The sequence below is a fragment of the Tinamus guttatus genome, unplaced genomic scaffold (assembly GCF_059628265.1).
Source record: "Tinamus guttatus ecotype Peru unplaced genomic scaffold, ASM5962826v1 Tinamus_guttatus_pri_ptg000074l, whole genome shotgun sequence".
NCBI lineage: Eukaryota > Metazoa > Chordata > Aves > Tinamiformes > Tinamidae > Tinamus > Tinamus guttatus.
Genome location: NW_028288608.1, coordinates 174,630 through 201,335, shown reverse-complemented (window position 1 = coordinate 201,335; position 26,706 = coordinate 174,630). Strand labels below are relative to the sequence as shown.

Here is a 26,706-nt window from a genome sequence, read left to right as displayed (position 1 = left end):
CGACAAGGCTCTTGTTGAAGCGGTCTGTGCCAGCTGTGAATATTCTGTGGCATCTCTGACTTTTTCAAACGTTTTCAAAGGTGCCCAGCTTTTTTGGAAAGCGCCATTTTCTTTCCTGGCCTGTATAACCAGGACAGCTTTTTCTCCCCCAGTGTCTGGTGAATCTTTATGGAGATACAAACCATCAGAGATGATGGTCCTTGAAAGCTGAAGAAGTGATCAACATATAGAAGAGATGATCAAGACAGAGCAGCAGTGTTAGGAGTATCCACAAGGTTGAAGAGCTTTGGCTTTCGCTGCCCATCAATTTCCACGTTAGAGAATCCCCTGGGCTATGGGCAAGTGGGTTTTTCATTAACCTGGCAATAACCAGGAATTCAAAGCTAAAAATCTGCTTGTGCCAAATGGACTTCAAACACAAGGAGATCGCCTGAGTATTTGCTCAGGGAATTAAATCCACCTTCAAGGGAAGGAAAGGGGCAAAGAGTGGGGAGGAGAACCAGTGGATGTGCAGCTCACACACTGCTGGCTCTGGGCTAGCTGTCAATGCATGTGATGTGCAACAGACCGTGCATTTGCAGAGCAGCTCCGGGCATTGCACTGAGCCTGCTGTGCCCTTCAGAGCCGCCTGTTCTCCTCCAGCAGGGCTGGGAAGCTGCTGCTCGCCCCTCGGCGGGAAGGCTCTCTATAGAACCCTGAGGAGCAGCTGCAAACCCTCCAGCTGAGGCTGGGGGGAGCGGGGCGCTGCCCATGTACCTGGTGCTGATGAACTTCTTGTCCCTCTGCAGTGCCAGCCTCTGCTCTCTGCCTGGCGCGCGTTGAATCCCTGCTTTGTGGTTGAAAACGTCTGCCCAGGGAGGAAAGCCACAGCTTGCTCCCAGAAAACAAGGACCTGGGTTGTTTGATTGTCCCCCACGCCCAGGGCGCTATACAGAGGGTCCTGCTGCGTTCTGAGGGAAGCAGGAGGTACCTTGAGCTTCTCTCAGTGTGGCCCTGCAATTCCCAGGGTGGAGGGGCACATGTGCAGCCCCATGGCTGAGGCCCCTGCCCTTGGCTCTGAATTCTCCTCCCTCACATCCCCCTTTCCAGACTGTGGTTTCCTTTCTCCTAAGCAGCAGGATCCTGGCTCGTGCAGCCCAACTGTGTCAGATCCCCAGTGCCCGTCCTGGTTTTGAAAGGAGAAGCTGAAGGCAGGGGAGGAGGCAGATCCATCGCTCCGGATCTGTGGCTCTGATGCCACTTAGAAAGGGAAAAGCGCCGCGGCCTCTAACTGGACCGGCTTTGTAGGGCAGGCGCAGTGGGGAGGCAGCCCCACTTGGTCCGGGCCGGACTGGCACAGCCATGAGTGACGGTGGCTGCCAGGGATGCAGCAGAGTGCTGCGCCGCTCCCCAGAGTGCTTCCCAGTTGCCGTCACCAGCAGTGACAGCCTCTTTGCCCAGAAAATTTGCCTCTGTTTGGCGAGCGTCCCCCTGTCCTGTTTCCCTGCTTGCTGATTACTTGCAGCCCGTATTGATTAGGGGAATGAAGGTTATTTGGAAGAACGGACCCTAATGGACAGGCAGCGCTTGGCGCTCGCTCGTGCACTTTGTCCTGCCATTTGGCAGCAGCCTGCTGGCTGGTCGGTGCCGGGCTGGGAGCTGATAAGGAAGCTGGGGTTTATACATGGGGTTACAGTGGAGTCAGGAGGCTTGTGCCAGCCCTGGAAACCTGCTGTGTCCTTGCCGGTGTCTGGCGGCAGCGCAACAGCAGGAGAGGCCAAACGAGCCTGTTGTTCCCGTAAATGCAGGTGCGTGCGCAGATACAGGGCATTGCCGTGTCCCCAGGCGCTCTGCTGACGTGTGTGGCTGCAGCCCCTGCGGCGCTCTCCTGCAGCCGGCCAAGGACAACTGCATGCAACAGCGGCTCCTTCTCCGTGTAAAGCCACTGGCTGCGCCTCTGAGCCATGAAAGAGCATTCCTGGTTTGCGATCCGTATCGGCTCCCCCCCCGGGAAGCGAGTCCCTCACGCGCACCCCCAGCCGCTCGGGAAGCAGGTCTGGGCAGCTCCCCCTGCTCAGCTTGGCCGCTGTTCCGCCCCGGTTCCCCCACGCTCAGAGCAGCAGCAGGATGCGCAGGACCCCTGTCCATCCCTGCGCAGCGCTGGGAGGGACATGGTGCCCAGCTCCTCCGACCTTGGCAGGGAGGATAGCAGCGTGCCCAGGCACCGGGACACAGTAACAGATAAGTTTCACTATCCCCCGCGTTTCCTTCCTGTGGCCTCTGCTGGCCCTGCCGTGGAGCGTGTTCCCTCCGTGCTTGGCGGGAGAAGGGAAGCGACACTCCCCTGGCCACCTTTCCGGAGCTGTCGCGTGCCGGGGGCGGCCCTCGTGGCGCAGCCTCCTCGCGCTCAGCAGCGGCCTTGGCCTTGGCCCTGCTGCCAGCACCGCGGAGCTGACCCAGTTCTGTCAGCACAAGGCGGGCTCGGGCCGTGGCACGCAGAGGGCGGCGGCGCAGCATGGAGCAGGCAACGAGCGCCCTGATCAGAGCTAATCTGTGGTCAGTGTGAGCTGGCCGGCAGCCCTCGCAGCAGCCTGGCAGCCGGAGCCCCTTCGGGCTGTTCGGAGGGGCTGTTCCTGGAGCCGGGAGGTGCTCCCGACACCGACAGTCCTCAGGAGCCCCCACACGTCGGCATCCGTGTCTCCTCTCGCGTGCTCCTGGGCCCTGCTCCAGCCTTGGCTGGGTCCAGACCTTTGTGGGTCTCCCCTTTAGCGAGAAGCCGAGCGCACTGACCTGGTCCCGACAGCTGAGCACTTGCTGCTGCGGAACAAATGCAAAGCAATTGCCATGATTCAATTACGGCTCCTGTTGGAATTGCAATTTCGCTCCCTCCGTGGGTTCATAACAGCCCGTCCCCGGGCGCTCTGTGGCAGGAGTTTGCAGCAAAGGGTGTTGAAATTCAGCTGCATGGCTCTAAGGAACAGCAAGGTGCTCTGCGCGGGTGCTGCACGCTCGCAGCAGTGCTCAGGGAGCCAGGCTGCAGCACGGACCCCCGGCCTACAGCCTTCCTGGGTTTGCCAGGTCACACCATGGGCTACAACCCTCCTGGGCTTGCCGGAGGCCCATTCCCAGCTCACGGCACCACTTCCCCCTCTACTTCCCTGCAGGTACATCGAGAGGAAGGCGTTCCTGGAGCGCGTGGACCACAGGCAGTTTGAGATCGAACGTGACATCAGGCTGAGCAGGATGAAGCCCTGAGGTGCTGGCGGGCGGCCTCGTGGGACCCTTCTCGCCACCAGGTCTCCGTGCCTGCCAGAGGCTGCTGGATACCATTCCCTACCCAAGACTCGGCCTGTCTATCTCCGCAGGTTTTCCTTTTACTGTAATGGTTTGGGGAGGGGGGTTGTCAGCGGGCAGGGGGCACGTTGAGGGTTAAATCCACCAGACGCCGGAGGCAACTGGCATGATTCTGCCGGCGCTGGTGGGTGCTGGGGTGCACATGCCCGCAGAGCCAGAAGAGCCGGGAGCGGCGTGGCCAGCACAGCCACTCGCCTCAGAGCCGCAGGGAGGCATCGCCAGCCACGGCGTCAAGGCCCGCTCGCCCGCTGCAGCGCAGCCAGCCCGCGGCCTCCCTGCCTCTCCGCGTCTGCCCCTGCCCACACAAAGCCGGACTGTCTCTATGTGTTTATGGGGTCTGAGGACGTCGGGCTTCTTTTTTTTTTAAGCAAGCCGACGAAGAAATCCTTCCTTGTTTGCTCTGTGCAGAAGACAGGAGCAGCTGTGGCGGCCGGGGCAGGCCGGGAGCCGAGCGCACACGGGAATAAAGCGGTCCAGCCCCTTGCTCGCCGGCGCCTGCTGCGTGCTGCTTGGGGGGAGTGTCGGGAAGAGCCGGGCCCGGCCCTTACTGCGGGGACACCCTTGTCCCAAGGCTGCTTTGTAGCCAGCAGGCTTCAGGGTGTGTGTGGGGAAAGAAATGAAGGGTCAAATGTGGGAATGGAAATGCGTCCCCAACTGCAAATCCCTGCCTAGAGGTGTCCGGTCTCTGGGGTCCCCACCTGGGCCTGCAACGTGTGTCCTGACAGCGGCACCATGGTTACAGCAGTTGCCCTCATCAGGAATAAGAAATTGGTGAACTCATGACAACGTAGCAGTATTCTTGCTAGGTCCCGCAGGATCCTCCCGGCCAGGGTGGCAGGGCTGTCGCCCACGTTTTTGCGGCGCCAGGAAAAAAGAGGCAGGAGCCCCATCCTGCTGCTCGGAGGGCACTTCTGGAGCGACGCGCTGGCCCCTTGCCCAGGGCTCTGAGCACGGTCCCTGCTTCGGGCTCTTGCATCAGCCGTGGCGGCAGCCCGGGAGAAAGCCCCAGGGGAGCCTCCTCATGGCGGGTGCCACCGCGGCTCCCGCCCCGGGCGCCTGCTGCCCCCGGCCTGGCGGCTGCCCGCTCCTGGCCCACAAGCTTGGGCACGTTCGGCGCCGGCAGGGAGGCCGCCTCATTCCTGCCATCCTCCGCCCGTGCTCCCGAGTGGCCCGCGTTTTTTCTCGCTTGGATCATGGTTTTCTTGCCTCTCCTTCCGGCGGCTGAGGAGTGATTTACAGGTCTCCAGCAAACAGAGCCTCAGCTTCAGAGGGGGGAAAAAACCCACCCTCGGCTCGCTATTTCCATCCGCCGCCGGCCTTCCCACGAAGTGGGGGCCTGGTCCCCGCGGCTCCGCGCTGCAGGGAGAGCCGAGTCCTCGCCCGGGGACTGGTTGCGGGGCCGTGCAGTCAGCGCACAGGCAGCTTTGCTACCAGGGCGTTGGGAGGCTGCTGAGGCAGCTCACGACACAGCGCGGCCGGTGAGCTGATGCACAGGAATATGCGCGGGAATAAAGATCCCAGGCTCAGCGTGCGAGGAGAGCACAGCAGCATCCCAGCAGGGCTCCCTGTGGCCAACAGGGAGGATTCACCAGCCCCGATCCCGTTAAACCTTCAAGGACCAGATCTGATTTTAAGCTCACGAAAAGCTTCCACGTGCCTTTTCCCGCCCCTTCTGGTTCATCTCAGGAGATGAAGAACTAACCGATGCCAGGGAAGAGGCGTGGTTGGACAAATCCTGGTTGTGATCCTGTTGGGTCCCATGGCGCTGCAAGCCGGGAGCAATGTCCTCATTATTTCCAGAATACCAAAGTCTAATAAATCCCATACCCTGCTGTATAGGATTTATTTCTCCGTTCGGCACTGGGAGACTCAGCCCCGTGTAATCCTATTGCCGCCACGGGAGCCGGGGTGGCTTTGCAGCCAGCAGCTCCGGGGGAGCTGGGTGCCACAGCCGCTGGTGCCGCAGCCGTCGCCTGCCGGCAGTGGCTGTGGGACAGAGGCCGGCCTCATGCCACCGCTTTCCCTGGGTGCTAAATGGTGCCGCTGAGGCATGCGCTGTTGCCTGGCGCTTGGCTGCTCGGAGCCGCCTCCCGCATCTCTCCCCTCACTGCTGGGGTGTCCTTGCCGCGGTGTCCTCATCCTCTTTGGGGGTGGGAGCCCCAAAATGTCTGTCCCTCACGCACTCCTGCTGCAGGGAGCTGGGCTGCGCAAGGGCTGCCCAGGGTCCCTGAGGCAGGATGCCCTGGCGGACACCTACCCGAGCCGGGGCGGAGGCCAGGTGACGCAGCCCCACCGTTGGGGCCGCTTTGGCCTCCTCTGGCCCTGGGGAGACGGCGGCACCAGTCCGGCTCAGCCGCCGCTGGAAACCGCCAGCAGCTCCGGTCACCAGCAGGAGGAAACTGCGGTCCTCTGGCTTTGCCTTTTGGGGCGGCTGCGGTTTTCCGGTGCCACCGCAGCCCCTGCTCGTGGCGGATGCTGCTCGCGCCTTGCGGATGTGGTGCTGGCTGCTGCTGTGCCTCAGTTTACCCCTGCCAGCAAATGGGATTATTCACAGTGCAGCAATGGGCACAGAGGATGCCAGCAAGAGGGGTCAGTGGGGCTCGGCTGGAACCAGGGCTGCTGGTGCCGCAGTCCAAGGCTGCTGGTGAGGCTGGGCCACGCAGCGGGCACAGGGACGTTGTGGGATGTGCAATCCACTGCAGCGCCGCTGCTCGCTGCACGGAGCAAAGGTAGCCCCCGAGGGCGAGAGCGCCAGGGAGGAAATGCCAAGGCAGGGGAGCGCATGGCCGGGAGGCGCATTCGTGGCAGGAGACGCATTCCTGACGTGCCTCAGCCAGCGCGCCTGCTTGCTCGCCACCGGTGCGCTCCCGGCCGCCCACCTGCCCCACGGCTGCCCCTCATGTGCCCCTCCTTGCTGGGTGCACATTTGTGCGTTAGCATCAGCGCGCGCAGCCACAGGGTGTCCCGTGGAGGTGCACAGCTCGCGTGTGGCCATGCAGCTCCCGTGAGCCCCGCGAAGGCTGCCAGCCCTCGGCTGCGCCGGGCGCCCGTGCGCACGCAGCGTGTGCTCCAGCGCGCAGCCTGCAGAGCGGCGGCCGGGCACGCGGCCGCCTCAAGCCCCGACTTGCCGCAGTGCCTGCGGGCCGCGCAGCCGGGCTGCTCCCACACACCGGCAGGACGCGCAGGCGTGCGCAGGGCAGTGTGCGCGTGGCCCGGAGGCCTGAACTCTTCCTCATTGTCAACGCTTCCCGCTCCCGATACTCCCTGCTCCACACTCCCGCCCTGGTTCTTCAGCTCCCCGCTGGCTCGGGCTCGCAGCAGAGTGTGGCGCGGCCGGCGCACGGCCTGCATGTGGGGTTCCGCTCCGAGCGCTGCCTCGTACCCCCGTGCACACCCCCTTGCACCTCTCACTGCAGGCCACCGGCCACGCGCGTGGCACCGCGCACCGCCCACCACACACACACGGCTGCGCACACCCTGCGCATTGCTCCGCCGCACACACTCACAGGTTCCTTTCCACACGCCCCATTGCACCCCTTGCACACTCGTTACGCACACCGCACCCAGAACACACGCACCTCATGGATCACCTGCCTGTTACACACCTGTTACACACACCTGCCTGTGCGCACACTGTACACCTCATTGCACACCCACCCCCACGGCCTGTCACCCACCCATGACACACCTGTTACACGCAAGCACACGCTGTAGGTACATACGTCACACACACAAGTGCCAGACACACATCTCACGTGTGTTACATACACCTGTTAACGCACGCATGTGCCTCCTACACACTCCTGCACACCCCACGCGCCGGATACATACCCCTTGCACACACACACACACACACTGCACCCCCAGAGCGCCAGTGCACCCCCATTAAGCACACGACCCCCTCATGCATTGCAGTTGTCACATACACACACTCACACACACACACCCACACGCACCCACACACACTCATGCGCACACACACCCACACACACGCACGCACTCACACACACACCCCCACACGCACGCACACCCGCACACACACACGTACACACTCACACACCCACCCCCACACATATACACACCCGCACACACACGCACGCACCCCCTTACGGCCACTCCCCCCCCACAGCCATTGCGCCTGTTACTGCCGCTTCCCTCCCTCGAGCTGCGACCGTTACGGGCCGTTACAGCGCGGCCGTCGCGGCCGCTCTCCCCGCGTCCGAGCGAGCGGCCCGCGCCGCCGTCCCGCGGCAGCGCCCGGGCCCGGCCCTGGCGGCGGGGGCGCGCGGGGGCGCGGGCGCGGGGCCGCGCGGGGGTGGGGGCGCGCGCGGGGGCGCGGGCGCGGGGCCGCGCGGGGGCGCGCGGGCCCCGGCAGCGGCGGGCGCAGCGGCGCCGCCTCCCGCTCCGCGGCGGCGGCAGCCAATGGGCGGGCGGCGGGGGCTGCCGGGACCGGGCTGGGCACGGCGCTATAATGTTCCCTACGGCGCGGCCGCCGCCAGAGCGCCGTTCGCCCGCCCGCGCCAGGCCGCGCCGCCCGCCGCCGCCCCGGCCCGCGGGGCCTCCGCGCTAGCCCAGCCGCGCCGCCGCCGCCAGCGGGAGCGGCGCCGGCGGGAGCCCGCGCCCAACTTTTCCCCCTGCCCGGGGCCCTCCCGCACCGCCGCCGCAGGAAAATGAACTACTTGGTGAGTGCGGGCGGCTGCGCCGCCCTCGGACGTGGCAGCCGGAGCGGGGGAGGCCGCGGCGCGGGGCGGCGGCTGCGGGGCCGGCGGCTGCGGGGGGCTCCGTCCAGCGCCCTGCCCCGCTCGCCTGCCCGCGAGCTGCGGCCCCGGCAAGGGCACCGCTGAGGCAGGGAGCCCCGGCTGCCGGGCCCGGGCCGGGCCGCGCCGTTGGCAGCCGGCGTGACGGGCTCGGGACGCCCTGAGCTGCCTCTGAGCTGCCCCTTCTCCGGGCTGGCGCCGCCGAGCCGAGCCGTGCCCGGGGCCTGCTGCTGCCCCAAGCCCGCCGGCCAAGGAGCGCCTGGCGCGGCGTTCCCGCCCGCCGTCCCCGTCGAGGGCTTGGCTGAGCCGTGCGGCAGGACGGGCCGCGCCAGGGCTGGCCACGAAGCCGGGGCCCTGTGGAAGCGCCCGGCCCTCCTGGTCGTGGATGGCGCCGAGGAGGGAGGCGAGCGGGGTCCGGCATCCCCGGGGGGGCGGGTGGAGGGCGGCCGCCGTGGGGGCGGCAGCGGGTGGCGGAGGCCGCGGCGCAGCCAGGCCGGCTCCCCGGGCCGCCCGGGGCTGCGGGGCACGCGTCGAGTCGTGGGGGGGGGGGCGCGGCTCGGAGCCCCCCGGGACGCAGCCGCCCGGCGCGGGGCCTGTGGGCGCTCGCGGGGTCGGGAGGGCTCAGCCGGGCCGGGCGTCCTGCGGGCGGCAAGGGCCCTTCCTGCGCGCGTCAGCGGCGCGGGCGATGATTCACCTTCACCGGGAGCTCATGGGCCCGGGAGGCCGAGGCGGGGGACGGAGCGGCGCGGGAGGGAGCGCCGGCCTCGCGGCACCGCCGGGTGCAGCATGGGCGCTTGGGGCACCTGCCAGGGCCCCCTGTGGCCCTCTTCCTCGTGAGCCCCGGGGAGGCCACTTGTCCGCCCCAGGTGTCACGCGGGCAGACGGTGGGACGGCCAGCCGGAGCAGAGTTCCCTTCCCGCCCCGTTGCCTCGGGCAGAGAGAAGGGCCATCCTGTGACCCGCTCTGCGGTGCCCCAGGGCTCCTGGAGCTGGCGCCATCGGAGCCACCAGGCTGCAGCTCCTCAGTCCCAGGCGCTGGTGCTGAGGGCACTGGCACTGCTGCGGCGGCTGCGGGCTGCACTGCAGAGGTGCCCGGCCCTGCGGCCGGCCGTGCCTGGCGGGTAAAAGCAGCGCAGCATTGAGGGATGCAAACAGCGATGCTGGGGCCCCCTGTTTTTCGGCACCCTGACCTTGGGCACCTGGGGTGTTTGGGGCAGCTGGAATTGGGCTAGCACGGTCAGGGTGGCTTGCTGGGCCCAGGTGTCTGCCCGGAGGGGCACCCCAGGGAGTCCAGTCCAGGAAACCAAGGGCACTGAGGAGCGCCAGAGGGGCCTCTCCAGACTAGAGGTCCCTCAGGGCTGCAAGGGGCCCAGAGCATCATCATGAAGCCCAAGGACCTCTCCCTGGCCCACCTGGCCACCAGGGCCTCTGCCCAGGCACCTCGGAGGGCTGGTGGCCCCGGGAAGGGGCTGTTGCTCCTGGGTGGGTGGCTGTGGCACAGAGCGGTGCCCCCTGCTCCCGGAGGTGGTTCGGTGAGCTGGCACCCTCTTGTCTTGGCGAGGCCACCCCGTGCCATCCCCCTCTGCTGGGCCTTAGAGGGGAGCAGTTGCCCCAGCTCTGCCCCAACCACTGCCGCGCTCTGCCAGACATGCTCCTGCCTCTCCAGTTGGCCTCTCCTAGGGCCTGGCACAGCCAGGTTATTTCCCTGCAAATCCCACTGGTCCCCATTGCCCTTGCAGCGCTGAGGGCAGGAGCTGGAACCACATGCCAGGCTCAGGCTGGTGTCCCTGTCTCTCCTGTCCCGCGTGCGCTGCTGGGGGCCTTAGGAGATCCTGGGCACTGGGAATCCCCAGCAGCCATCGAGCTAATGCGAAGAGGGTCTGTGAAGCAGTGCTGTTTCCCCAGAGATGGGACCCCCCCGCCCCTGCAGCCCAGTCAGCCGTGCCCATCTCCTGGTGCCCACGAATGGAGCAGAGCCCTGGGAAGGCTGATTCAGGGGTGGCCCCAGGGCCTGGCTTTGGCCGCTCTCCAGGGCCCACGGCCGCTCCTGTCCATGTGTGGTGGGTCAGGGCTCTGACCCCGCGTGGCAGAGGCGGTGGGTAACATGCAGGGCCTGGGTCCTGGCGCTGCGGTGCCTTGGGGCCACATGTGCGCCCTCTCGGGCAGGAGCCTCCAGCACCTTCACGTACCCCCTGCCTCCGTGTCCCTGCCAGCCCATGGGCGCACAGAGCTTTTGCCCAACATGGTGGGGCCAGGGACAGCGGCGTCTTTGCCCTTTGGGACAGTGTTCCGCGCTCTGCCCTCTCGCATAGTCGTGCAAGTCGGGGCAGCTCACGGCTGACCCTGTGAGCGTCCGGGCACCAGCAGATCCCTGCGTGCTTCTGCCACCTTCTCCCCGTCGTTTGGAGGCTGCTGGCAGGTGTGCTCGCGCGGCAGTGGTTGGAAAGACGTGGTGGTGATGGGGTAAAACCCACGCGTGCAGTGCCCGGCCGCCTGCCCACTCCTGCGGGTGCCTCTGTGCTGTGTCTGGGGCATTGGCGAGGGTGCGCGAGAGCGTCCCCGTGCGCCGCAGGGATGGCCAGCGGCAGGGGCACCTGCCCTCCACGCTCGCAGCCCCAGCACAGCCGGAATGGGACGGCGGGTGCGGGAGCCGGCCGAGCTTGCACGCACTGCGCCCGCCTGGACCGGGGCCGAGCGGGGAATTCTCCGGCCGCGGCTGACTCAGCGCCCTGGCACTTCCTGCCCGGCAGGAAGGGGAGGGAAAAGCAGCGCTGGTCCCCAGGCTAGAGCGGGACACAGCGGCGTCCAGCATGTCCCCTCCTCGGCAGCAGCTCCGGGGAGCCCGTGCTGAGCGGGAGATGGGGTGAAAAGGCAAACGGGGCTTGGTAGGGGGAGCTGCCCAGCAGGACCCCCTGCCAGGGCCTGTAGGAGAGAGGAGGGCCCAGGAGAGAGCAGGGAGGTGGTGCCCGTGTGCGCCCTGCACGGCTGGGCCCTCCCGTTACCCTTCTAGCACCTGAGGGTGGGCAGAGGCCGCAGTGCTTCTCTCTCAGCCTTCAGCTCGGCTCCTTGCAGCCGTGAGCCTTGGCTCACGGAAGTTGGGGTAAGCAGGAGCGTTGCCCAGCCACAGTGGTGCAGATTGGTGCCGGGCAGGGGCTGGCGGCCGTGCCGGCTCATGTGCCCCCGTGTGACTTCCTTGCAGAACGTGCTGGCCAAGGCGCTGTACGACAATGTGGCCGAGTCCCCGGACGAGCTCTCCTTCCGCAAGGGCGACATCATGACAGTGCTGGAGCGCAACACGCAGGGGCTGGACGGCTGGTGGCTCTGCTCCCTGCATGGCCGCCAGGGCATCGTGCCTGGGAACCGTCTCAAGATCCTGGTGGGCATGTACGACAAGAAGCAGCCGCAGCAACAAGCGCCTGGCGCGGGGCAGGGGCAGGCCACACCCCAGCCGCAGCCTCCGGTGCCCCAGACCACTCTGCCTTATCACCACCAAGGGGGCTACCCGCCGCTGTCACCCGCATCCCAGTACACTCCCATGCACCCTGCCTACCCAACCCAAGGGGACAACGTCTACCTGATGCCGGTGACCAGCAAAGGGCAGCAGGGTCACTACTCGGGCTCGGCGCCCAGCGGACAGTTCCCACCCGCTCCGGCCAAGCAGCCGTCCAGCTACCCCAAACAGCCTCCTTCCCACGCCGGCCCCGGCCAGGAGATCTACCAGGTGCCGCCATCCCTGAGCCAAGTGGCAGACACGTACCCAGGGGGCACTGCCAGCCCCCCCCAGGATATCTATCAGGTTCCTCCTTCAGTCGGCCTGGCTCAGGAGATCTACCAGGTGCCCCCGTCGTTGGACATGAGGAGCCGGGACGGGCACAAGGCCCAGGGAAAGGTAGGACGAGGGTCTGGGTCCTGCCTTGGGTGGGTGGAGGGGTGGCAGGGGCTCTAGTTCCTCTGTGGTTCACAGTGCCAAGGCAATGCCAGGGCAGCTGGGCTCCTTGTGAGACTTCTCAACGTGTCGCTGTCCCTTGGCTGGGGTGGGTACATTGCCCCCTTCGCGGCACGTACATGATCGCTGTCTCCTGGTCCTGCAGTGCGTGTAGACATAGTGGGAACTGCTGCTCTGGCTGCAGTGGCCTGGTTGGGCTGGGATGTTTTTGCAGCGTTTGTGTCTCGGGTGTCTGGGTGGTGGTGGTTTGTTTGGGCCCTGCGGGTGTCCTCTGGGGCACGATAGATTCGGGGGCACTGGGTGCTCTGCCCATGCAGATAGATGAAGAGCTGTTTGGAGATCTCCCTCCACTCCATGATGTGGCTCTGCACACAGGGCACAGAGGTACCCATGGTGCTCAGCAGCTGCCAAGATGCTCCTGCAGGCTCTTGGGCTGGACACCAGTGCCTGTGGCTCCGGGGGCTCCCTGCCTGGGGCACAGGCCGGGCAGGGCTGGTGAGCGGTGCCTGGGGGCAGGCAGGAGCTGCGCTGGGGTCTGGCTCCAGCAGCTGGCGCAGGGGAGCCACATGCCCATCTGTCCCCAGGGCCTCTCCCTGGCTGCTGGGCACAGTGCCCCTGACCCTGGGCACTGCCTGCTGGGATCCTCCCCTGCATGAGATGGGTTGGCTGCCCCGAGGCCGCAGCAGAGGAAGGCCCTGCTGGCGCCTCCACTTGGCTCCCCTGCTGGTCGAGCGCCCTGTGCCCAGAGAAGATCTGTCCTCCCCGTGCGCCGGCGGTGCCTGGCCCTGCCTGGGATGGCCTAATGTCCCATCACTTCCCAGCTTTTCCCGGGGAAAGGAGCAAGGTGCCTCCACCGGCTCACGGGCCGCACTGTGGCCTTTGCCAGCAAGACGGCCCTGCCTCTGGCGTTGACTCCGGTTGCTGGGAAGCAGCTGGGAGAGGGGCTCCAAAGCGGGTGCTGTGCAGCCCTGCCAGCCCTCGTGTCCCCCTCGTGCAGGGCGGTGGCCGTAGCCATCAGTCAGCGTGGGGCTGGCACGGTGCTTGGGTGCTGCTCAAGGTGAGGCCGAGCTGCTCCCAGGCTCACGGTGGCCCAGGTGCCAGTGCCAGGCAGGGGCTGTTTGCCCCTGACTGCCAGCCAGGAGAACCGTCCTGCTCCCCGGAGCATCCTGGCCATGCCAGGGCTCCTCCAGCTCCCCTGTGCCAGGAAGACCTGGCCAACAGCTCTCCCCCTTGCAGGTTTTTCAGCCCTTTTTGCCCTGTGGTGCCAGCTGGCCTGGATGCCTGAACCTCTGGATGTGGTTACATGGCAGCTGCTGTTGTGTCCCGCAGCCTGGCAGCTCGCCTTGTCCTCGGCTGGCATGGGGCAGGCGTGTTACCCACCCTCATGTGTCCCTTGGCGGTCGGGTCCCCCGCACAGCCTGGTGTGCCGGGGCTGCCCCGCCACCATCGCCACCTCTGTCACCGGTCAGAGCCACGTGGAGCTACCCGCATCCGGCCAGCTGCCAAGCCAGCCGTGCCGCGTTCCTCCTGAACGCCTGCCAAGGGGATGCCCCCCCAGCGCTTCTGAGCATCCTGGCCCAGCCTTGCCCGCTGGTGGCATCGTGCGTGCCTGGGCGCTTGATGCGACGGAGGTGGAGAGCCCTGCGCTGTTGGTGGTGCGGCAGCGGGCGCCGAGCCGAGTGTGCCAGCGCCCTGCGGACCTGGCGGGCGTGCGGGCCGTGCTTGCCCACAGGGCTCTTCCATCTGCGCCGCCCGGCCTTTGTCTCTCGCCGAGGCCCTGCCGAGCTCAGCTCGCTGCTATAAATAACTGGTGATATCATCGCTGTCCCCAGCAGCGGCGCGCGTGGCTGGGCAGCGCCCTCCCGTGGGCACCCGCTGCCTGCTGCCCTGCAGCTCCTCGCACACCTTCCTGCCTGGCACTTGTCTCTGGTGCCTGTCCTCTCCTCCAGCCCCTGCCAGGTCTGGGCAGCAGCGTGTGGGGCACGAGCTGATCCTCTTCGTCTCGAGGGTGCTGAACCCACATGCTCTGCTGCATTGTTCCGTGTCCGAGGAGGAAGCTGGAAGAGTTGGCTGTGCATGGCTGTTGCGCTGGCAGGCACCTGAGCTGGGCCGGGTCCCTTTGGGTACCCATTGCCCACCTAGCAATTCCAGGGGCCACGATGGGCACAGCTGGAGCGGGGGAAGGCAGCTGGTGGTGACCTGGGATGAGCATTCGAGGTGGCTCTCAGCAGTGCCCATGTGGGCCCTTTCTCCTTTTGCCAGGTGCTGGTGCCCACCCGTGTAGGGCAGGTGTACGTCTACGACTCCCCGAAGGGCGAGCAGGATGAATACGACTTTCCTCGGCACCTGCTCCCGCTGGGCTCCCAGGAGATCTACGATGTTCCCCCGGTGCGTGGGGGGCTCCCGAGCCAGCTCAGCCAGGAGGTGAGTCCTGCACCGGTGGGGCTGCTCACCTGCCTTTGCCTCCCCCAGGGCAGGAAGCTGGTGCCTCTGCCCTTCCAAGTAGCTCCCTGCTCCTCTGGGAGGAGGTAGACGCTCAAGCTCTTCCTGACTCCCTGGCCTGTCCTCCCCCAGGTATATGACACTCCACCCATGGCGGTGAAGGGTCCCATGGCACAGGAACCCGGGCAGGAGATCTACGACGTGCCCCCCAGCGTGGAGAAGAGCCTGCACCAAACTGTAAGTGCTACTGGGAAACCCAGCTGCCCAGGGCCACCAAAGGGGACATGGGAGGCGGGAGGCACCATGGCCTCAGCACTGCAGCTGTGCCAGCCCCCTCGGAGACGGCACATGCATGGGGCATGCACATGCGGCCGCAGGCTGTCTGGCACCCTCGCAGGCTCTCCCTCGTGCACACGCGTGTCTGCAGGGCCAGGCCACCTTCCCCTGGCACACGGGGCTGTCTCAGCCCTGGTGCACCCCACCGCGTGCGGGGCTGGCGACGGGCAGCCGCAGTGGCGCGTGGAGCCTGGGTGCCACTGTCAGGGCCCTTGCAGGTGTACGACATCCCGCCCTCTGTGAGCAAGGACGTGCTGGATGGCCCCGTGCGGGAGGAGACCTATGACGTGCCGCCCGCCTTTGCCAAGCAGAAGGCCTTCGACCCCTCCAGACACCCCCTCATCCTCACACAGCAGGAACCCTACCTGTCGGAGGATGTCTACGATGTGCCACCGGTGGCTGGGAAAGGAGTGCCCGAGCCAGTGCTCTCCCACGAGATCTACGATGTGCCCCCTAGCCTCAAGAAGCTGGGGGGGGCGGCCTTCAGCTCCCAGGAGGTGTATGATGTGCCCCGGGACTTGCATGCCCCCGGCAAGGGCTCAGTGGACACCGAGGGTGAGTACATCTACGACGTCCCACCGCAAGTGGATCGTGAGACCAAGGCCACTGACATCAAGCGTCTCTCGGCCTCCAGCACGGGCAGCACCCGCAGCAACATCTCCACATCCTCCCTGGACGTGGTGCCGGTGAAGGAACCGGCCAAAGGGGCTGGCAAGGAGTTCTCCTTGGACTTGGACGCTGCCATGGAGGTGCTTGCCAAACTCCAGCACGCTGTCACTGGTGCTGTCTCCTACCTCATGTCCTTCATCAGTGCCAACTGGCGCAGCCCTGAGCACATGGAGGCGAATGCTGCCAGCATCCATGCGGCAGCCGAGGGCGTCCAGACAGCCCTCCGGGACCTGCTGGAGTTCTCCCGGGGGGCAGTGGGCAACGCTGCCCAGGCCTCGGACCGCTCCCTCTACACCAAGCTCAGCAAGCAGCTGCAGAAGATGGAGGAGGTTTACCAGGCCCTGGCTCGGCATAGCCAAGCTCTGGACACTTGTCACTGGGCCCCTAGCGCTTTGGTTGGAGGCAAGGCGGGCACCGATGACTTGGAGCTCTTTGTTATGTACTCCCGCGGTGTACCCGATGACACCAAGCAGCTGGCCTCTTTCTTGCATGGCAATGCCTCCCTCCTCTTCAAACGGACAAAGCAGGCATCAGAGGGCAATTGCCATGGGCCCTCTCACCCCTCTGACAAGGCCAGCAGCATTCAGTCACGGCCCCTGCCCTCCCCGCCCAAGCTGCTGGCACAGGAGTCGCCCGATGGGCCATACGAGAACAACGAGAGTGGCTGGATGGAGGATTACGACTATGTCCATCTCCAGGTGGGCACGGGGATGCAATGGCAGGGTGTAAACCATGTGAGGCTGGGCTTGGTCCCCTGCATTGCCACTGGGTGGGTTTTGTGTCTGTAGTTTCCCATGGCCTGGTGCAGGCCCTGCACTGACCACAGGGGCAATTCTGCCCATGCCCAGGCAGATGTGTGCCTCATATTCCCAGGTCTTGCTTTTACCCTCCTGCCCGAAGGCTGAGGCAGTTAGGGTCATCCCAGTATTGGTGGGAGCTCATTCTGGGAGAGGTTTGTGTTGCCTTCCCTGTATCATGCAGTTTATTTCCCTGAAGGGCAAGGAGGAGTTTGAGAAGACCCAGAAGGAGCTGCTGGAGAAAGGCAACATCATCCGGCAGAGCAAGGACCAGCTGGAGCACCAGCAGGTAACAGAGCTGTGGCGGGCAGGTGTTTCTGCCCTGCGTGGCACTGGGCACAGCTCATCGGGTCCCTCGCTCAGAGGATACAGTGACCTTCAGTCACCTTTGGTGTCCAGTCTGGGCCATGTCTCCCTCTCTGTGGCTGTCCACGTGGTGACATCTAGCATGTCTCCCATGGCTGCAGTGTTCCAGCAGTGAAGGGCTTCAGTACTTTGCTCCTGCAGAGGAGCCCAGTGCAGCCATCTGGTACCTGGGGGCTGGCACTCCCCTGTGCCTGCTTCCCTGGGACGTGGCTGGGCTCCTTGGGGCCACCTGGCTGCAGCACTTGACTCCCATGTTGGCAGCCACAGCAAAACCAGACCCCTTCTTCGGGGCTGTGCAGCCCCGGGGGATAACGCACTGCTTTGAAGGCCGTCCTGCCCTGGCTGTGCACCCTCACCTCTGTCCTTTCTGCAGCTGAAGCAGTTTGAGCGGCTGGAGCAGGAGGTGACGCGTCCCATTGACAACGACCTGTCCAACTGGAGCCCCCCACAGCACTATGGCCTGGCACGAGGCGGCGGGGCCCTGTGTCCTGCCGACCGCCAGCTCCTCCTCTTCTACTTGGAGCAGTGTGAGGCCAACCTCACCACTCTCACCAATGCCGTTGACGCCTTCTTCACTGCTGTCAGCACCAACCAGCCCCCCAAGATCTTTGTGGCCCACAGCAAGTTTGTCATCCTCAGCGCCCACAAGCTCGTCTTCATCGGCGACACGCTGTCCCGGCAGGCCAAGGCCCATGACATCCGGCACAAGGTCACGCACTACAGCAACCTCCTCTGTGAGATGCTCAAGGAAATTGTGGTGACCACAAAGGCGGCTGCTCTTCACTACCCCTCGCCCGCAGCCTCCAAGGACATGGTGGAGCGCGTCAAGGACCTTGCCAACAGCACGCAGCAGTTCAGGATGGTGCTGGGGCAGCTGGCAGCCATGTGATGGTCCTGGGCTGTTGCCCCCTCCTCATGGCCCTCTTACTGTCTTCGGACATGTGCCCCTCAACAAGAGCCATCTCTGCCTGGTGTAAACAGACCTGTATATAGATAGAGACTCAAATGCACAGTGGGGGTCTAGGACACCACTGAAACAAGTGGCAGTTTTTTCCCCCTCTTCCTGTTCTTTCCCTCTCCAGACAGGGTTTAGGGCTATGCCCGTGGTGAAGCAAAGTCCATAGGTGAAATCATGCCCTTTCCTTCCCTGCTGTCCCCTCTCCACCCAACACCTGCCCTGGCAGGGCAAGGGCTCCTGGGCAGGAGGGCTAGGGCTGTGTCCTGTGCCCGTGAACGGAGTGGGGACTGCACCCAGCGTGGGGGTGATGCTGCGGCTGCTTCTGTCTCCGGGTGGCTTCTGGGCGCTCCCCCAGGGCGCGTTGGGCTGCAGGTCTCAGTGCCGTCCTCGATGCAGCCAGTGGAAATCAAGTGGGGTAACAGCACCAGCAGGAGCCTGCGTCCTGTCTTGGGGCAGCCTCTGTGGGGGTGGCTGCAGGGTCCCAGAGTGATGGTGAAGGCTGTGCTGGGCCCGGGGAGGGGGGAAGCCAACTTTGCATTTTCATGTCTTGGGTTTTGCTACTGTATGAGCTGTAACGGAAACGCAAACTGAAATTGGTGCCTTTTGAACAGTGGGGAAGCTTCTCCTGCTTCCCTGAGCGCTGGAGTTGCAGCCCGCCAAAATGCAGCCCCGTGTCCCCCTGCAGCATAAAGATTTGCCTAGAATCCCTGCAGCTCGTGGACGTCTCTGTCGCACAGCCCCAGTGCCCTCTGCTTTGGCCCGCTCCATGGGAGAGCTTTAGCCATCTGGGAAAGCTTCAGCTGTGGCTGGCAGCGCCACGGACCTACCAGGGCAGCTCTGAGCCTACAGGCCCGCCAGGGGTGCCCAGGGCAGGGGCAGGGCTGACTGAGCTGCCCCGGGCCAGGCAGGGCTGCACTGATACCCTTGAGGGGCCTCTCAAAGCAGCCAGGGCCAGGGGGGACACTAAGGTGCCCAGGGATGGGTCTCCGGGGATGGTGGCAGCACCTCCCCAGGCTTCACCTGGCACGTGGTGACCAAGCCCACATGGTGACCAAGCCCGTGTCGTGCAGGAGCGCCCACCCTGTGCTGTGTAGCCCAGCCACGAGTGCTGCCACCCAGTGCAGGTGCCTGCCAGAGCCAGCCCCTGTCTGCAGGATGGTGGCAGCAGGAGGGGCTGTGGGTGGCCCTGGGGCAGGCGCACACTGCCCACACCTGCCCAGGCGCTTGGTAATGTCCTTCCTGCGCTGGCTCTCAGTCAGGATCTTGGGGCTTACAGATGAGGGTGTGAGGGGGGTCTGTATCACCCACTAGTACCACCCAGGGACCTGGAGCCCCACTCCTGGCCCTGAACTGTCCAGACTGTCCAGGAGCACCACGGATAGGCTGGGAGCGTTTGGACTCATGGTGCTGATGCTTGAGGTGCCCATGGCCACCACACTGTGTGTAAAGCCACCTAGGCCAGCCCCAGCGCTCCTTGGTGTAACAACCAGCACTCCAAGGCCCCGCCTGCCCAGCAGGGCCAAGGTGGGCTGGACTCAGCAATGGTGCCTGTGGCCCGGCCCCTCCACCTTAAGGTGGCTCCAACTTGGCTGCCACCCGCCCCATCCCCATCCTGGCACAAGGAAGCGGAGACCCGCGCTGGCCAGCAACGTTTATTGGCAGCCTCAGTTGGCTGCCAGGATGGAGTCAATCCAGGAGCGCAGCTTGGTGACATGGGCATAGACGCCGGGCAGGGAGAGCAAGCAGCTGCTGCGGCCCCATGACACGATGCCCACCAGAGTCCAGGCGCCGTCCTTCTGGCACACCAGCGGGCCCCCGGAGTCTCCCTGCTGGTGGGCGGCTGAGCGGGGCGCCCCACCGGGCCGGGCTGGCCGTGGGGGCGTCCGCTGGGGCACCTACCATGCAGGAGGAGGCGCCGTTGGCACCCGCACACACCATCACGTCAACGATGCGGAAGCCCCAATACTCCTTGCACTGCGCGTTGGTGAGCAGCGGCAGGGCCATTTGCTGCAGCAGTGCCAGCGTCTGCGAGGCTGCAGGGAGCCAGGGCCGTGAGCACCTGCCTGGCAGCGCCACACGGGGGGGCGCCTTACCTGTGGGGTCGGTGAGGCCCCAGCCCATGGTGACACACGTGAGGCCACTGGGGAAGTCGACTGAGGCCTCGGGCAGGCACACGGGCGAGACGTGTGTGGAGAGTCGCACGGGTGACGCCAGTTTGAGCAGCGTGATGTCGTTGCGGAGGATCAGCATGTTGAACTTGGGCTTTTTGAAGACCTGGCGCAAGCGGTAGCGGTCCCAGCACCCGGCCACAACGCCCCACGCCCAGACCTGGAGGCTCCGGCGTGCACCAGCTTCCAGGGACCGCCGCAATGGAGGGCACTGGGGAGCAGAGCCCGCAAGCCAGGCACACTGGGAACAGCCCCAGCTCGGGGCTGAGCGGCGCTGGGGAGCACGAGTGTCCTGGGGACAGCCCAGGGACTCCTGGGGACATGGGCAGCCGGCCCTCACCTCTTGGCGGATCCCTTCCCCAGCAAGCAGACCCCAGGCTGGGCCAGGAGGCACCAGGGACCCCCCAGCAACCACAGGCACCCGGGGAGGGACAGGGACTGAGCAGACACCAGTGCTCAGGAGTGACGGGGACACCGGGCACCAGAGCTCCTCACCGCCAGGATGGGCACAGAGCAGGGACCTTGGGGCTTTTGAGGACCCCGCGAGCAGCTCCCCTCCGCTCCTCTAGCGAGCACAGCCACCCCAGGAACCATTAGTGAGACAGAGACAGAGCCCTACGCTGGGCTGCTTGGGGCACCAGCGAGCAGAGCCCAAGCCCAGTGCCCAAGGCTGGGGCGGCCTGGGGGCCGCGAGCAGCAGCGCTCCTAGCCCAGGCTGGAGACGGGGCCCACAGCCCAGCCTGAAGGGCCCCTGCGCGCAGCCACAGCCCCCCATGCCGCAGCCAGCGCTTGGTGGTACCTTCTCCATGGCCAACACCTGCACATCCGCGGAGGGCGATGCCAGGTCATACTCGCCCAGCACCACTTTGTCGGTGGTCCTGGGCATGGGGCAGGCCCTAAGCACCGCCACAGGCCCCAGCAGAGCCCTGCGGCTGTGCCTACAACGTGGTGCCCCTGCTGCCTACCCGACACTGCAGTGGGCAGTGGCGACCAGTTCTCACTGATGAGTGACCCGCCGCAGAAGTGGAAGCCGTTGTTGCTCTGCCGGGGCAGAGCCGCCGTGAGCGTGTGGCCGGGTGGGCACCACTCGCAGTGTCCCAGGCCCCAACCTGCCCCTGCCACAGCGCTCACCTGCAGGGAGACCTGCCAGGGCCAGGAGCTGGGCACCACCGGCTCCCCGTTGACAATGCAGCTGTAGCCACAGATGATGGGCACAATGGCGAGCACACCACAGGCTGCGGGCAGAGGCAGCCATGAGCCAGGGGCGCCAGTCATGTTGGCTGCCCCCTGCACCATGTTTCCCCTGCGTCCCTGCACCCCACTCACCCACCTTGGGCAGGGAGTCGGCGGTGCGGGCAGAGCCTGCCAGCACCAGGCAGCCCAGCAGCCACAGCAGAGCCATCGCGTCTTGGGGCAGCCCAGCGCTCACTGCCCCTTTATGCCCAGGTGCTGGGAATGGCCCAGGCGCTGGCCTTGCATGCCCCAGCTGTGGCAGATAAGTGCAGCCCCTGGCCCTTCTGTAGCATCCTGCCGTAGCTCCTGGAAAGGGTCTGGGACCACAGCATCTGGCACTGGGGTACTTGATACCACTGCCAAGGGGTTGCCACGGGGTTTGCTCTGCTCAGTCCTGGCTTCTCTCTGTTACTCTGCTCTGCAAAACGGCAGCACTTGCTCTTGAAGGTCTTTTCTAACCATAACAATTCTATGATTCCCCTATGCCCAGCAGCATGTTTGACACGAGGAGGTGTCCAGGCAGTCAGAAGCACCTCCTGGCCTGGCCAGGGATCTCCCCACGCCCAGCACATGCTGCTCTGAGGCCATCACGCTGGAGACTTCTGGCGTTTCCTCACATGCACCCAGCCTGAGTGACTCGTGCTGTGCCACTCTCTGTGGGCACTGCCTGTATAGCACACGCAGGACTTGTCCCCCTCTCCTAGCCAGGCACTCTAGGGTCTTCCTGGTGGATGAGCCTCAGCTCACAATGCGAGGTTGGTGGTCCTGGGCACCCTAGTCCCTTTGCCCCCCCTTCTCCCCTCCCCAGTGCTGGAGACGGCCGAGCAACACTGCTCAGCGCAGCCCTGAGGGCCACGCCAGCTTCCCTTGCAGTGGAGCAGAGCTGCAGCTGGGCTGCAGGCTCGGGGACATCACTGTCCCAGAGCTTGGGGTCATGCCAGCGGCCTGGGCAGCAGGGGCATCCACCTGCCTTTCCAGTCCTGGCAGGGTGCCGCAGTGGGGCCAGGGGCTGTGCTTATCTGCCAAGGCTGGGGTGCACAAGGCCAGCGCCTGGGCCATTCCCAGCACCCCCTGCCCGCATCTCGCCCGTGTGCCTGCCCGAGGCCTCAGTCGACTTCCCCAGTGGCCTCACGTGTGTCACCATGGGCTGGGGCCTCACCGACCCCACAGGTAAGGCGCCCCCCCGTGTGGCGCTGCCAGGCAGGTGCTCACGGCCCTGGCTCCCTGCAGCCTCGCAGACGCTGGCACTGCTGCAGCAAATGGCCCTGCCGCTGCTCACCAACGCGCAGTGCAAGGAGTATTGGGGCTTCCGCATCGTTGACGTGATGGTGTGTGCGGGCGCCAACGGCGCCTCCTCCTGCATGGTAGGTGCCCCAGCGGACGCCCCCACGGCCAGCCCGGCCCGGTGGGGCGCCCCGCTCAGCCGCCCACCAGCAGGGAGACTCCGGGGGCCCGCTGGTGTGCCAGAAGGACGGCGCCTGGACCCTGGTGGGCATCATGTCATGGGGCCGCAGCAGCTGCTTGCCCTCACTGCCCAGCGTCTATGCCCGCGTCACCAAGCTGCGCTCCTGGATCAACTCCATCCTGGCGACCAACTGAGGCTGCCAATAAACGTTGCTGCCCAGCGCGGGTCTGCGCTTCCTTGTACGGGGATGGGGATGGGGCCGGTGGCAGCCAAGCTGGCGCCACCTTAAGGCGCTGGGGCCTGCAGGGCCTGCAGGGCCGCTGGGGCTGGAGGGTGCCCTGGCCCTGCCATGGCGCTCCTGCGGCGGCTGCTGGGGCTGGCGGGGGCCGTGAGGCGCCGTGGCTGCTGCACCAAGGTGGGCTATGGGTGGGGGCCAGGGGCGTGGAGCCGTGGGGGTGCCGGGGCTCCCTTGGCACCTGCCGTGACAGGACTGCGCTGCCCGCAGCGCCCGCTGCCCCACTCCTTGCTGGAGGCTCTGCAGGCTGTGGCTGGGGCGCCCAATGTGTCGGCTGCGAGCGCGGTGCGGGAGCAGCATGGCCGTGATGAGTCCATGCACAGGTCGGTGCCGGGGCTGCGGGAGGCGAAGGGGCCCTCCGCAGCCTGTCCCCTTCGTGCCAGGCTCCTTGCATGGCCTGTCCTGCCGTCCCTGCACAGCGGCTCCTTGCACGGCCAGTCCCTGTCCTATGTCCCGCACTGAGGGTTCCTCGCACAGCCCGTCCCAGCCCACTGGGGCTTTGCTCAGCCCCAGCTTATCCTATCCCCTGCAGCCTCTACCCCGCAGCTGGGCCCCCTCACGCCAGCTGCAGCTCCCACCCCCCTGCCCTGCCCGCTCCGAGGCTCTGGGTCCTCCCAGCCGCACGGGCCGCACCCAGGCTGCAAAGGCCACGATGCCCCTGGTCTGTCTCCTCCGGCGTCCCAGCTGGGTGCCAGCGGGGGCGGCTCTGCCCACTGTGTCGCTGCAGATGTGCCCCTCCGGATGTGGTGGTGTGGCCCCAGGATGTGCAGCAGGTGCAGGAGCTGGCAGCTCTCTGCTACCGCCACGATGTGCCCATGGTGCCCTTCGGCACTGGCACGGGCCTTGAGGGCGGCGTCAATGCCGTGCAGGTACGGACGGGGCTGGCAACATGAGGGCCGTGGGGTGGCTGTGCCACAGGCCCCGCTGAGCCAGCCAGGTGCCCCAGGGCGGCGTGTGCTTCGACCTGAGCCGCATGGACCGCATCTCGGAGCTGCGTGTCGAGGACTTCGCGGTGGCAGTGGAGCCTGGTGTGACGCGCAAGACCCTCAACAGCTACCTGCGCTCCAGCGGGCTCTGGTTCCCCATTGGTACCATGTGGACATGGGGGTGTTGGTGACACGGGGGTGGAGGGGAGCGGGTCTGGAACACCAGTGGAGCTGTGGGGCCAGGGGTACCACAGGGTTTCTGGGCACGGCCGCCTCCAGCTCATGCGTTGCCGCCGCAGACCCAGGAGCGGATGCCTCGCTGTGTGGCATGGCCGCCACGGGCGCCTCGGGCACGAACGCTGTGCGCTACGGCACCATGAAGTCCAACGTGCTCAATCTGCGCGTGGTACTGCCAGACGGGCGCCTGCTCCACACGGCTGGGGAAGGCCGCCACTTCAGGTAGTCGTGGGCTTGGCGCTGGGGCTGGTGCTGGCACGGGGACGGCCGCCCTTACCCAGTGCCGGTGGCAGGAAGAGCGCAGCTGGCTATGACCTGACCTCGCTCTTCGTGGGCTCCGAAGGCACCCTGGGCTTCCTGACGCAGACTACGCTGCGCCTGCACCCCGTCCCTGAGGCCGTGGTGGCGGCTGTCAGCGCCTTCCCCAGCGTCCGCGCAGCTGTGGACTGCACCGTCAGTGTCCTGCAGGCTGCCGTGCCTGTGGCCCGCATCGGTGGGTGGCCAGGAAGGGTGTCCGGGGCACAGAGGGTGCCTTCCCCCCCCCAGTCAAAGCTCATGGTGCCTCCCTTGCCCCAGAGTTCCTGGACGACGTAATGGTGGACGCCTGCAACCGCTACAGTGGCCTGCAGCTCTCCGTGGCGGCCACTCTCTTCATGGAGCTCCACGGCTCCCAGCACAGCGTGGCCGAGCAGGTCCGGCAAACAGGTAGCACTGGGGGTGATAGCGGGGTTGGGCCGCCCAGCACCCACAGCCGGGGCCTCAAGCCTCCCACATCCCTGCCACAGAGGAGCTGGTGCAGCTGCATGGCGGCTCCGGCTTCGCCTGGGCCCAGGATGCCAAGGAGCGCGAGCAGCTCTGGGCCGCTCGCCACAACGCCTGGTACGCCGCGCTGGCCCTGCGGCCCGGCTGCAAGGTGAGTGGGACCCTGGCAGGGCCTGCACGGCGGGCCCCGGGCCCAGGGTGCACTGCACCGCTGCAGCAGGCTCCGGCTGTAGCAAGAGCTGGGCCCCTCTCCAGGGCTACTCCACGGATGTCTGCGTGCCCATCTCCCGCCTCCCCGACATCGTGGTAGAGGCCAAGAGGGACCTGGAGGAGTCCAGCCTCACTGGTAGGCCATAAGCACCCGTCTTTCCCAGGCACTAGGGATCATGCCGAGCCCTAAATGTGCCCGCGTCCCCACAGGGCCCTTGGTGGGACATGTAGGTGATGGGAATTTCCACTGCATCCTCATCTTCAACCCCGAGGACCTGGATGAGACCCAGCGCGTCGAAGACTTCACCAACCGCTTGGGCAGGTGGGTGCGGGCGACATGGGGGCCGCAGTGGGGCCACCCGCTGCCCCTACTGATGCCACCATCCTGCAGGCGGGCGCTGGCCCTGGGTGGCACCTGCACTGGGGAGCACGGCATAGGACTGGGCAAGCGGGAGCTGTTGCGTGAGGAGGTGGGTGAGGAGGGCCTAGCCACCATGCGCCAAATCAAGGCCACTCTGGACCCCAAGAACCTCATGAACCCCGGCAAGGTGCTGTGACCCTGCCGGAGCGCCTGCCTGCCCCGGGGCCTCGGCCCCGTCCTGCTCCCAGGGCCCCATGGCCGCCGGGCCCCGGCGGGTGCTGCGGCTGTGGCCTGGTGGGTCGCAGCCCTTGGAACGCTCCAGTAAGCTGAACGCCTGCTCTCCGTGTCCTCTGCCGTCACCTTCGGGCTCCGGACCGCGGTGCCCACAGCCGCAGCGCGCCTAGCACCGTGCAGCTGCAGCCGCCGTGGCCGTGCCAGGCACCGCTGAGCCCTGCACCCCAGCAGGCAGCGCGCGCTGCACAAGAAAGCCAGTGAAATAAAATAACAGTGAATATTTTATTGAACATTGTTTTAATACCATATCAAAACACCTTGACTAATGAAGGAAGCTTCCCCCCAAGCTCTGAACTCTTTTTTTGTCATCGTTGTTTGTTTGTTTCTTTTCTGGGAGTTTTTTTTTCATATATAAATACAGAAACGTTTCCCGCAGGGGCATGGCCACCAGCAGGGGAGGTCTCACCAATGAAAACGAGTCCGCCGCGCTGGGAGGGACAGGGATGGGGACGAGCTGCAATAAAAATGCCTCAGCTTTAACCCCCCTCTGCGAGTAGGGAAAGGCATCAAAGTAACTCTTGGGGCCGGGTGAGAGGCCACCGGTGCCTGGATGAGCCCCTCGCACGCACGGGGCTGGCGGGAGACCTTCTCCCGGCCCCTTCCTCCAGGCTTTCGCGACTCAGAAGGCGATGGAAAGAAAAAGGGGTAGAGGGGGCGTTTTGGCAACAAGGAGTCCGACGGCGACGGGACGGGGACGGCGGGGAGGCTGCGGCTGTTCAGTCTCTGAGTGGTTATAGCTGAGTTAAAGAGTGACCAGTCTGTAAACATCACTGGGGCAGGGAAGCTCAAATCGAAGAACACACCAGTCAACACGAAGCTTCTTTTTTTTTTTTTTTTTTTTTTTGTTGGTTTTCTCTTTTTTTGTTGTTGTTGTTGTAAACACTTGAAAGACAGACCCCCCCCGCCTCCCCTCAGCGCCTCTGCAGGGGAAGAGCAGTGGCCCCGCTCCCGGCGTGGGGTAGAGTCCCTGTCTCACACTGCCAGGTCCGGGTCGGTGATCTCCAAAAGGGAGACGGGACAGAGGAGAAAATTCCCGTTAGTCAGTGCAAAAAAAAAACAAGCAGAGCCCCCAGATGCCAGGCGAGTCCGGGCAGGAGATGAGGGTGCCAGCGAGAAATACCGCGTGCTCCGTTTGGCCGGCTGTCCCCTGGCAGCTTCTCCGTTCGCGTCGGGAAGAAAAGCCAAACATCATGGCAGGGTTTCGGCCAAGGG

General features: G+C 65.6%; 5 protein-coding genes across 7 annotated transcripts in view; 4 read left to right on the top strand and 1 right to left on the bottom strand.

Annotated features, from left to right (window-relative positions):
- Window positions 1-3,385, top strand: part of CFDP1 (chromatin remodeling protein CFDP1) — a 52,126-nt gene extending 48,741 nt beyond the window's left edge. The window contains exons 7-8 of one of the 2 annotated variants that reach the window (XM_088519816.1): window positions 3,144-3,235; window positions 3,345-3,385. In XM_088519816.1, the coding sequence (XP_088375942.1) occupies window positions 3,144-3,234 (91 nt within the window). In that variant the 3' untranslated portion in view covers window position 3,235; window positions 3,345-3,385. Of the gene's footprint in view, window positions 1-3,143; window positions 3,275-3,344 lie in introns of those variants that run through there. The other variant, XM_088519815.1, reaches the window with a different exon arrangement.
- Window positions 3,386-7,970: 4,585 nt separating this feature from the next.
- On the top strand, window positions 7,971-17,615 carry BCAR1 (BCAR1 scaffold protein, Cas family member). Its single transcript, XM_088519821.1, has 7 exons — window positions 7,971-8,015; window positions 11,289-11,978; window positions 14,298-14,459; window positions 14,610-14,714; window positions 15,032-16,180; window positions 16,479-16,568; window positions 17,019-17,615. The coding sequence occupies exons 1-7, from the start codon at window positions 8,004-8,006 to the stop codon at window positions 17,532-17,534; spliced, it is 2,724 nt and encodes a 907-aa protein (XP_088375947.1). The 5' UTR covers window positions 7,971-8,003; the 3' UTR covers window positions 17,535-17,615.
- A 1,652-nt stretch (window positions 17,616-19,267) lies between these two features.
- Window positions 19,268-21,173, bottom strand: LOC104573898 (chymotrypsinogen 2). Of its 2 annotated transcripts, none has more exons than XM_088519813.1 (7): window positions 21,098-21,173; window positions 20,903-21,006; window positions 20,742-20,812; window positions 20,571-20,667; window positions 19,697-19,877; window positions 19,503-19,636; window positions 19,268-19,429 (listed from the first exon to the last, which is right to left on the bottom strand). In XM_088519813.1, the coding sequence occupies exons 1-7, from the start codon at window positions 21,171-21,173 to the stop codon at window positions 19,268-19,270; spliced, it is 825 nt and encodes a 274-aa protein (XP_088375939.1). The 2 variants fall into 2 exon arrangements, with proteins under 2 accessions (XP_088375939.1, XP_088375940.1); XM_088519814.1 differs by having other exon boundaries at window positions 20,903-21,018; window positions 21,119-21,173.
- A 579-nt stretch (window positions 21,174-21,752) lies between these two features.
- On the top strand, window positions 21,753-22,628 carry LOC148595708 (chymotrypsinogen 2-like). The gene is made up of 4 exons (XM_088519831.1): window positions 21,753-21,759; window positions 22,070-22,174; window positions 22,235-22,368; window positions 22,442-22,628. Exons 1-4 carry the CDS (start codon window positions 21,753-21,755, stop codon window positions 22,601-22,603), a joined length of 408 nt encoding a protein of 135 aa, XP_088375957.1. The 3' UTR covers window positions 22,604-22,628.
- A 130-nt stretch (window positions 22,629-22,758) lies between these two features.
- On the top strand, window positions 22,759-25,421 carry LDHD (lactate dehydrogenase D). Its single transcript, XM_088519812.1, has 11 exons — window positions 22,759-22,824; window positions 22,915-23,027; window positions 23,432-23,573; window positions 23,651-23,792; window positions 23,930-24,089; window positions 24,161-24,360; window positions 24,444-24,572; window positions 24,653-24,780; window positions 24,885-24,975; window positions 25,050-25,161; window positions 25,231-25,421. The coding sequence occupies exons 1-11, from the start codon at window positions 22,759-22,761 to the stop codon at window positions 25,394-25,396; spliced, it is 1,449 nt and encodes a 482-aa protein (XP_088375938.1). The 3' UTR covers window positions 25,397-25,421.
- The last annotated feature ends 1,285 nt before the right edge of the window (window positions 25,422-26,706 follow it).

Coding starts and splice junctions, on each gene's coding strand:
- BCAR1 (XM_088519821.1), top strand. Junction 11,979..14,297: donor GGCACAAGGCCCAGGGAAAG/GTAGGACGAGGG, acceptor TCCTTTTGCCAG/GTGCTGGTGCCCACCCGTGT. Junction 14,715..15,031: donor AGAAGAGCCTGCACCAAACT/GTAAGTGCTACT, acceptor GGGCCCTTGCAG/GTGTACGACATCCCGCCCTC.
- LOC148595708 (XM_088519831.1), top strand. Junction 22,175..22,234: donor GGGCCTCACCGACCCCACAG/GTAAGGCGCCCC, acceptor GGCTCCCTGCAG/CCTCGCAGACGCTGGCACTG. Junction 22,369..22,441: donor ACGGCGCCTCCTCCTGCATG/GTAGGTGCCCCA, acceptor GCCCACCAGCAG/GGAGACTCCGGGGGCCCGCT.
- LOC104573898 (XM_088519813.1), bottom strand. CDS start 21,173: ATGGCTCTGCTGTGGCTGCTGGGCTGCCTGGTGCTGGCAGGCTCTGCC. Junction 21,007..21,097: donor CGACTCCCTGCCCAAGGTGG/GTGAGTGGGGTG, acceptor CTCTGCCCGCAG/CCTGTGGTGTGCTCGCCATT. Junction 20,668..20,741: donor TCGCCACTGCCCACTGCAGT/GTCGGGTAGGCA, acceptor GGCGGTGCTTAG/GGCCTGCCCCATGCCCAGGA.
- LDHD (XM_088519812.1), top strand. CDS start 22,759: ATGGCGCTCCTGCGGCGGCTGCTGGGGCTGGCGGGGGCCGTGAGGCGC. Junction 23,028..23,431: donor CGTGATGAGTCCATGCACAG/GTCGGTGCCGGG, acceptor GTGTCGCTGCAG/ATGTGCCCCTCCGGATGTGG. Junction 24,976..25,049: donor GGAGGAGTCCAGCCTCACTG/GTAGGCCATAAG, acceptor GCGTCCCCACAG/GGCCCTTGGTGGGACATGTA.